This window comes from Callospermophilus lateralis, chromosome 8 (assembly GCF_048772815.1).
Source record: "Callospermophilus lateralis isolate mCalLat2 chromosome 8, mCalLat2.hap1, whole genome shotgun sequence".
In the NCBI taxonomy this organism is placed as follows: domain Eukaryota; kingdom Metazoa; phylum Chordata; class Mammalia; order Rodentia; family Sciuridae; genus Callospermophilus; species Callospermophilus lateralis.
In genome coordinates, this window is record NC_135312.1 from 111,338,628 (window position 1) to 111,348,838 (window position 10,211).

The following is a 10,211-nucleotide window of genomic DNA, read 5'->3' on the forward strand; positions in this document are numbered from 1 at the left end:
TTTGCACTTCCTTGACTTGTTTGCTTTCTATCCTCGAAATTACAGACCTTTATTTGAGATTGAGGATTTAAGCTAAATCTCTTGTCCATTCTTGCACAAGCCCCCATCCTTCCACCATATTTTGGGGAGTTAGCTTTCTGTACTCCAAATCTCCACTGCCTGTACATAAAGTCCAAACTTCTTGGTCTGCAGAAGACTTAGACCACTTGACCATTGCTTTCCTTTCCTGACATCTCTACCCACCACACTTATTCTGCTCTGGCCCTTGAACCACTTACAATTGGCTGAATTCTCTTTGAAGTTTAATGTTTTCCATTAAAATAGAGTACCTCACAGCTATGCATGAGCCACATTGTTGCAGTTTTCATGCATTTAAGTATGCTGTTCCCAACATGTAAAATGTCCTGCCCAAGATCTGTCTCCTGGAAATATAAACACATATTTTCAAGGCACTACTCAGTTCCTATAATTTTGGCCTTGTCAGTTATTAAACCCAACCACTTTTCTTTCCATGCCTTCAATTGGCTCTATTCAGATGTCAGCTGCCGAAAGTCTCTGCCTACTAGGCCATCAGCTTTAAAGATCCACATCTCTTGCATCTTTTCATCCTTAACACATGACTGGTGCCTGACACTTGCATCAACCCATCTAAGTCCCAACAAGTTCTCTCAACTTCCATCTAGGGCAAAGAACAAACTAATAATGAGAAATGCCATCAGATACTACTCAGTTATGATTTTACAAGTTAGAATAGAAATATATAAATATAAGGGCCTTGTAGGATCATAAGGATAAACCATAAGTGGTTAAGTCCATAGAAATTCATAAACTGCTTCAAGTTAGGATACACAAGGTTTTTTTCATTGCCATCATCAGGAAGGCATGCTCTTTCTACCTTGTTAAGCAACCAAACTTAGCAAATGAAACAAAGAATCTCCCTTTCTCCTAAGAAGTTCAACAATTCTGGTGTTGTGGAACATTAAATAAATAAAACCTTCCTTCCTGCTCCCTCTTTATCAGTGTGATAAGATCACTTCATACTATTCTCAGCTTCATGCACTGCCTCCTTCAAATAAGATGACCTTTCAGGCAAATGGACTTGCTTTTTCTCCTCTATTCCCACAGTACTATGTATACTCTATAACAGCTAGTTTTAAAACAATATTAATTCTAGAGCATGAAGTTACAACAGTTCAGTGCCTAGCACACAATGAGCACTCGGATGATGGATTAAAGCTTGGTTAAAGGTATGAAGTGAGTCAAAACTAATTATGTTAATTCCAACTTTAAGAATTTCCTTGTTGGCCCTGCACATGGCAAACACATGACACACACAGGAGGATCACAACTTCAAAGGGAGCTTCAGCAATTTAGTGAGGTCCTAAGCAACTTAGCAAGGCGCTGTATCCAAATAGAAAATAAAAAGTGTTGGGTATGAGACTTAATGGGTAAGTGCCCCTGGGGTTCAATCCCTGATACAAAAATAAAATAAAATAAAAAGTTCCTTATCTTTGAACACAGATTTAATTTCAAACAGTGTTTTTGTTTGTTTGTTTTTTGCTGCCTTTAATACTCAAGACTGCAAAAGAGTGTTAATTATTTATGAGGACATTATATTTTGAAGAAATGAATTTATTTAAACAATCAATACAAGGGTAAGAAGTGAAAAACCACTAGCACAATGGTTCTCATAGTGGTTGATATTCTGCATACATTCCTAAGATAACTTTAAGTGAATGGAATAGACCCACAGAACACCCATATTCTTTGGTATTGACATTTAGTGTTTTAATTTTAAAAATCTGAAAACAATTAAACACTTAAATTGAATAATTAAACACAAAGTTTAATTAATATTATAATACAACTGAATTTGTGTGGGAAAATTAGGGGTGATAAAACTTCAGTTAAACTAAAATATGCTCTTTAAATTTGTTCTAATTGGATCAATAACTGACCTCACTGTCCTGATGATTTATTGTTTTGTGATTCTCAATATTAATAAAGCAATTTTAATAGTTGAAATACAATCTATTTTGTGATTGATTTTTTGAATCTGATAATTTTGCAAAAATGCCTCGGGACTGTTTTAACGCTGCTGTGTCTTCACCTTTATAACAGCCTCAGTGAAATCAACTTACATGCTAGGTAGCATGAAGACACTTCAAAATTATTTCACCCAGTAATTTCCTTTGATCCTACTTATTTGGGTTTTATATTCTGGTGTAGAATCATTATTTTAAGGACATAAATTATGGCTAGAAATGAAATGGAGACAACTGACCAGAACAAAAAATCTGTAAAAAAATTATACCATACGTTATTGGTAAAGGCTTCAATGGATAACCAATCAATCACATATATTTATAGGTTCAAGGCACAAGAAAACAGATTGGACTTGCTTTTATATTCGACTCAACAGATACCCTATAGTAGCCACACCAGTATAATAGAGCAATCAAGAATAAACTTAATTTGTCTTTTAATTGGTGCATATGTGGATATCTCCAAATACATTTGATATATATATATATATATATATATATATATATATATATATATATATACACATATATGTCCAATATCCAAATTATTTTAATCCATATCTATTTATTTCTCAGATTTAAAATAACAATATTGACACATAAAAGGAAAAAGTTATCAATGCCAGGCTTCTGATTAAATAATCAATCAGATTTAATGCTACTGTAGCTTTTTCTTTAGGAAAACACAGACTTCCACACTTAGTGGTCAGTTACTTGTTCATTAAACTTTAACTTTGCCTAGAATGGTTTCAAGTAATGAAAATAAGATTTCTTGACTTGCTTGGGATAATATATAATATGCAAGGAAAAAGGACGTTGTGTTTTGGTGGTGGTTCTTTTAAGCCAATCATCAAGCATGTTTTCATCTGCATTTGGAAAATGCTTTCAGTTTAATGTTAAGTTTTTCAATAAAACAAAATAAACTTACATTAAATTGATTATCACAGTTGTTAAGTCTTCCAGTCTTCAAATTCAAGACTCACAACAATGATTGCAGAAGAAAAACATAACACAAATAATCTCCTCTGGCCATCACCTTAGGGGCTGATTTTCTTGTACTGTCAAATTCTATCACAAGCTGTCACTTTTCCAAGGTTTGGATGGTGCTTTGCAACAGAACTGCCTGAGAAGATTCAGAAAGCCTTTGTTCTTGGGCTTACATGGTAAGCACTTGGTGTGATTCTTAATCACATTTTTATCCAGAACACAGGGTTACAGGTCACATTTTTTTTAACAAGGCTTATAGTGATTTGTGCTCTATAAATATAAATACATTTACATGCAGAATACATACACACTAATGTGGGGACATGTAATTAGGCAACCATCCATAAGCAGAATGGAATAATAATTGCAGGAAAGGTAGTATATGATGCCAGGCCCATGCAGACTATAGACACCAATCCCAAGATCGCTGAAGCAAGAACACTTCTCTGATCACGAATAATTATCTTCAGCATCTCAAAAAACTGGAAAATAAAAGTTAAGAATATTAGGAAAGGTAGCTAAACCTAAAAGAATCAAATATACCAAATAGCAAAACAGTTTTTACAACTATTTTCTGTCTACCAGGAGAACTAGAAATTCCTTTGTGATATGTGAAAAAATTTAAAATGTAGATAACTCAATTTCTTGATTCTATATTCTGAATAGGTGAAATAATACAACAAACAACTAGGTTAATAAGTTTTAAAATATAGAATTTTACAGAAAGCTAAAAGTTATTCAGGATGAAAGGTTAAAAATTTTCAAATACTTGTTAGTATTAATAGCATATTCTAAAATTACATAAAAAAGATCTCTAATACTGTGTAAAAAAACAGAATTAAGTTTATTGTTAGGGGGAATTCAGTTTTTCTAATTCACCATTCTAAATATGCTCAATGTCAATAATAACTTTATATAAGGCTTAAAATCTGAAGGCATAAAATTAGTCTCATTTTGTTGTCATATCCCATTCCCTGTCTAAATGTATTATATTCACCATCAATTATATGCACACATAAATTGGTTACTGGAAATAACCTTCAGTAATGCATTCTCTTAACATGTAGTTTTTTCTTAGAAAAACCATTTTACTTGGAAGCAATGGCCTCTGTTGAATTCCTGAATCCACCTCTTATTGACTGTGTGATCTCAAATAAGTCACTTAACCTGTCAACTCCTCTTCATAGAAATACCACTCCTCTTCATAGAAATACCATGGCGACTGTGGGGATCAAATGAGATCTTCTATGCAACAGTGTATTTTATATTCTTCTACAAGTTATATAAATGTAAAGTATTATAATGATTATTATCACTGTTGAGAATCTTTACCTCATCATTGTCACTGCCAGAATTTAACGATTATCATTTTTTAAGAGTTTTTCTATTCATACTAGATTTAAGCTCTTGTTCCAGAACATGGCATTGTATATGCTTTTAAGTTCTCTTATAGTGTCTTATAGAGTATTGGACAGTGAGGTTTCCAAAGTTTTTCTTCTTGCTATATTGACCAAGATGGCTTAGAACATTGAGGCTTACAAAAAAAAAAAAAAAAAAATCCTGCTTTAGCTTCCAAAAGCCTTGGGAATATTTCCATATTAATTAATTAGTTTATTTATTTTGCAGTGCTGAGGCTCAAGTTCAGGATCTGGCACATGCTAAGCAAATACTGTACCACTGAGCTGCATCCACAGCTGGGTTTCCAAGTTCTTTCACCAGGGATTGAACTCAGGGGCACTCGGCCATTGAGCCATATCTCCAGGCCTATTTTGTATTTTATTTAGAGACAGGATCTCACTGAGTTGCTTAGCACCATACTTTTGCTGAGGCTGGCTTTGAACTCTCCATCCTCCTGCCTCAGCCTCTCAAGCTGCTGGGATTACAACAAGTGTGCACACCTTGCCCAGCTTGTTTCCAAGTTCTTAAAGGAGAGAATAAACAAGTTCAATATAGTCATGAGTCACAATAGTGACATTTCAGTTGACAACTGACCACACATAGAACATAGCCCAGTAAGATGATAATGCTTATGTAAGTATACTCTATCATGTTCATACAATGATGACATCTCCTAATTGTGCATTTCTCATGTCATTAAGGATGCACGACTGTATATTTTTTAAAATTTTTTCCTAGTTGACCTTTATTGATAAAATTCACATTACATGGGATTTTGAGATGCTCCTTAATCAAGTTTTATAATAATGAATTATATTTTAAGTATTTCTTTTCTACAAAACTAATGTGAAGTTTCTTTCTTATAATTTATATCATAGATTGTTATGCTGAATTTTATAAGGCTCATATTTAATAATCATTAAGTCTTCTGTTAAATTGCTCATAAGATAGCAAAAGATATTAATAGTCAATACTAGTAAAAAATAATTTCCACTTTAGACTTTAAGCAATGAGAAAAATTATTTATTGGTTTTCATGTATTTTAAATAAGTCAAGAAAGATGTCAACTAGAAAACAGGGTAGTTTTCTAGATTTATGTTTCCTTCAAGATATATTTCCTAAACACAGAACTAATGAGGCATAAAACTGCTAAATTTTACTTCTGGTGGAAATAAAGTCTGTGGTGAACAGATGCATTACTGCCATATCCTCTGTCCTCACAGGAGTGATCCATTCAAAATTTGTTCTCAGTGAATGACTGTATATTTTAACATACCCTCTTAACTGTGCATAGTTATTCCTGTTCATACTTTTACATATTATTTAAGAGAGAAACATCCTGTTAATCATCCAGATGTTGATCTGTTTATAGGTCAAGCATTTGACTGGTTTCTTTTTTTTAACAATTATTTTCTTTTTTTAGTATTTATTTTTTAGTTTTTGATGGACACAATATCTTTATTTTATATTTATGTGGTGCTGAGGATCGAACCCAGTGCCTCATGCATGCTAGGCGAGTACTCTGCCACTGAGCCACAACCTCAGCCCTGATTTGTTTCTTTTCTACTAAACTAAAACATTAGTTAATAAGTACATTGTCTTAAAAGTGGTGATGATCAAAATGAATTAAGTTTTCAGGACAGTTAGAAAAGGAGGTTGGAAATACCAGAAGGCATATTTAGGTAAGTAAGTTGTCCTGATACAGTTATACTTGCTTCTTCTTCATCCTACTAGTGAAGGCAAACTAAGAATTGGGGCGAATTCTCCCCTGAAGCAGTTTCTCTCAAAGAGCATTTCATTTCTAATGTTCCAGTTCTTGTTCAGTTGGCCATTAGCCCAGGAGGCATCTCTAGAGGTACTCAACAGTAGGAAGTTTCTAGAAAGGGATCAAGAAGCCTGTAGGGACACTTTTGTGAGTGCTGAATTCACAGAAAATGAAAAATTTTCTGTTTCCATTGGGTAAAAAAATTAGTAAGATGTAGAGCAATTTTCTGTTCACATTCATTTTGGCAAAGAAAAAAACAGTATTAGCAAAGTCAGAAAAAAAATCATAATAGAAAAAGCATAAGGCATTGTAATAGTTACTAACTAAAAGGATTCATAAAGTATAATTATAAAATTATGATTTACAAAATCCTGATGATCAAAAGCAATATCAAAATCTCTTAGTTTTATGGCTTCTAAACTTATAAAAAGAATTTATCACAAAGAACTGAAAGGTTCTTTCCCAGTTCATTTTCAAACTAACTGCAGTGTTTTTCTGAGGGAAAACCTTTGGGAGAGTTTTGTGTTTTTTTTGTTTTTTTTTTTTTTTTTGGTTTTTTTTTCAACATGAATTTAAGTAAGAGACCACTTTAACATGCTCATGTTAAGATGATAATAGCTTTGAATATGGAGACTTCAACAATCAAATCCAAAATCAAATAATTCCTTATATTTCTAAAAAGTAGAACTTCTTTATTATGAATGGCCTACTTCTCTCTGGGAAAGTTCAAAAAACAGTTCTTAGAATTAGAAAATTTGGGGATGAAGATTTTTTTCCCCCTGAGGAAATCTAGTCTGTGGCCAAAATTGTTTGTTAGACCATTCAAAGTGAAGACAAAAACTCAGTTTCACAAGAGGTGCTATGCAGCAACAGTAATTAAAACACTTCTCCACTGCTGCTAAACCTGACAAAGTTTCCAAAGATGAAAAACTACTACAACTAGTTATTTATGCAGATTATTTTACTAGCTTTAAAAAGCACTTGTACTCTGTTTCTGTAGAAATATATAATACAGTGCTCCATGTGTTCCATGAAGAAGTAACTCCTAATTACTAGATAGAAATACTGTTTTTCCTTGGAGAAATGATTTGCTTGGTTCTTAAGTAAATCTGACGTGTTTCCTTTTGTATACTTTTAGAGACAGTGTTTGTAAATGTGGGCAAGTTCATTTCTAAACAGGCCTAGATTGGAGCTGTGATTCTTGAATCATTTCACAGTGTTCTAACTGTATTTTTATTTTGCTTGGGAAAGAATTCCTAGATTGAGGCTGAGCTCTATAAAAAATCTACAGGGGTTTCAAACACCAATGTATAAAAACATAATACTTTCATGCTTTGTAGGGCAGGGAATTCCCATTTGGGTAAAAAAAAAAATAGTAAGATGTGGAGCAATTAAAAATCTAAGATGTGATTATATTTACTCAGATTCTTCATCTAAATGTGAACAGGAATATGAAAGCTCATTGTGTGTTCACCCAGGTTTCCATTAAGAAGAGTGAATATTAACAATACCTCTTTAACAACTACAGTGAAGGCTGAGAAGGCTTCCAATTGCAAATGAAGTGGCAGGCTTAAAATGTTGACTATCTTTAAAAGTTAAGAGATTCCAAAAGAAAACAATCTGCCCCTGCCCTTGGATTTGTGGCTCATTTAAGAATCTTAAATTGTAATACTGTTTTTTCAAAGTTCCTGTAAAAATTACCTTCTAACATTTAAAGAGCTCTTTTTCAAAAATCAATAGATTTGATCCCTGGGGAACTTGTAAATGCCCTAACTATCTTTGGAGCTAATGGATAAAGGATGGTTAACAATGAGGGAGTTAGAGGGGGATTAAAGTCAATACAGGAAAAGATTCACAGTACAAGGAAAAAACTTCTCTGAAGCAATAAACAGAAATAAAGGATTTATCAGGGATGTCCTCTTAATAGCAGGACATTTTGGTAGTTTACATTAAACTAAGGGAATTCACTCCAGGGAGCTTACAGAGGGAGAAATATGCACACTTCCTTATTTTAAAGGCACACAATTTGTTTATAGTATTATGGATTAAATAAATACAATACACACCTTCCTTCCAATTGCAATTCTTGGGAAAAGTTGCAAGTACCTGCAAAAGATTTCCTGAAACCGCTCAGCCACTTGCTCTTTGTCATTTGAACTACTATGGTTGTGTATATATCTGATGACTTCTGCAGCAATAACAGGGCTGCTCTCTGGATTTGCTGGAAGCGGTCCTGCATGGCCACAGCCTTTTCCTGAGCATAGCCTGCACGGCTCTTCGACATTTATTTTACTTACTTTGTCTCCCTTAGAAACATCAGAGCTTTCCTTACTTAATCTAGAACTCTTAAGAATGGTGAATGGTGTGGAAATAGTGGGGGAGGTACACAAGATTCCTGCTACTAGGGAAGAGAAAGGGTCAGAGATGGTAGGGGGCGTCCCCACCGAGCCCACCTCCCTAGAGAGACACATCCTACCTTGTCGACCTGGGGGCTGATGGCGGAACCATATCTGCAGTAAGTTACAAAGTGTTCGCAATTGTTCCACAATAGGCTGTAGGAGGTCAGACCCAACAGTTTCTCAGCCCTCCGGGCCACCTCCTCGTTGAGCAGAGCCTTCTTTTTGACGTACTGGTCCAGGTGATTGACAAGGATGTCGGCTCCGTAGGCGAAGTCCTCCACTGTGTCCACGCGGATGCTGGCCACCTTACCAATGACGCCCAGAATGAGACGCTTGTTGGAGACCACCTTCTGCGTGCGCTTCTTGTCATTGGTCAGAGCCAACAAAATGTCGGGCATTAGGTGTGCGACACGGTTGTCGCCCAGGTAGATGCCATAGTGGGTCAGGTGGGTCCGGGGCACTTCCAGTATGTCGCCGCGGAGGAAACAGTTGACCTCATAGAATTTTTTCCATCCTTTCTCTTCTCCCGGGATGTCTAAACTGAAAAACCTGAAGTTGGAGAAGAGGACCAGCTTCTCCAACAGTAGGGACACCACCTCCAGCATCGTGTTCTTCATTCTGCAAGGAAGAGCGAGTCTTGGGAGTGGTGCTGCTGCAGCTGCTCTGGCCCGAGTCCGGCTGTGCAAGGTAAACTCGCCAGACAGTGGCGCTGCGCGGCTGCTCACCTGCGGGCCCGCCAGCGACCCAAAGCCGCGAGGTAAAGCGACTGCTAAGGAGGGAGACAGAAAAGGAGGGAAGGGAGAGAAGCCTGGAAAGCAGTTCTGCCAATTCTGACTGCGGGCTGAAGAGGGTGAGGAATTAGTGTAGCTGCCGACCGCGGGGACAGTGGGACCCACGCTCTCAGGAGCGAGGGAAGGAGCACACCTAGCGGAAGGTGCTGGGGTGCAGAACCACGCGCCTTAGTCCAGAGTACTGCTTTCGCCGCGGCTTTTATCACCGTCGAGGGGGCGGGACGAACGCGGTCATTGACTCGGCGAGCGCACTGATTGGGTGCTGGTGAGAGCACTGCTCCCCGCCCGGAGGTAGCAGGACCCAGGGTTCTTTGGAAGCCCGCGGGCAGAGTCAGAGCTCTCACGTTCTGCACCTTGTCCCCCTTTCGCCGCGGGCTCTGTCTTGCACTGAAGCCCGAAGTACTCTGGCCTTTAGGCGGCTGATTAAGAGGCCGAAGGCGTGGCCACGCGACAGATCCTGCACCTGAGACTGGGGCGCGTTCTCAAAACTTCGGAATCTTCTTCAGTGGAAAGTTTCCTTGGGCGCGATTTCTGAGTAGGACCACTCCTTCTGAAGGGATGGATACCCAGAGACGCTGGCTTCCTAAAGAGTTTGCATTCATTCTGCCAAGTGTGCGCTCCTGGAAAGCCTGCAAATTCTTTCTCAAAATGCTATCTTCCCCCCCCCCCCCTTAAAGTGTCCCGAATCCCTGGTGCTTTCAGGAAGAACACGGGTGGATGGGGTTGTTACCCTCGAGTCAGGATCCCAGCGCAGGCGATTGGAACTCGAGGACCCTCTGCGCTCCACAGTACCAGTGGCCGTTGAGCGCGCAGTCCAACCGTCAGC

At 37.3% G+C, this 10,211-nt stretch overlaps 1 protein-coding gene across 1 annotated transcript; it reads right to left on the minus strand.

Moving 5' to 3' along the window:
* Positions 1 to 3,361: 3,361 nt before the first annotated feature.
* Lrat (lecithin retinol acyltransferase) lies at positions 3,362 to 9,211 on the minus strand. Its single transcript, XM_076864079.2, has 2 exons — positions 8,672 to 9,211; positions 3,362 to 3,514 (listed from the first exon to the last, which is right to left on the minus strand). The coding sequence occupies exons 1-2, from the start codon at positions 9,209 to 9,211 to the stop codon at positions 3,362 to 3,364; spliced, it is 693 nt and encodes a 230-aa protein (XP_076720194.2).
* Between the last annotated feature and the right edge of the window lie 1,000 nt (positions 9,212 to 10,211).

Coding starts and splice junctions, on each gene's coding strand:
- Lrat (XM_076864079.2), bottom strand. CDS start 9,211: ATGAAGAACACGATGCTGGAGGTGGTGTCCCTACTGTTGGAGAAGCTG. Junction 3,515..8,671: donor TCAGCCCCCAGGTCGACAAG/GTAGGATGTGTC, acceptor TTTATTTTCCAG/TTTTTTGAGATGCTGAAGAT.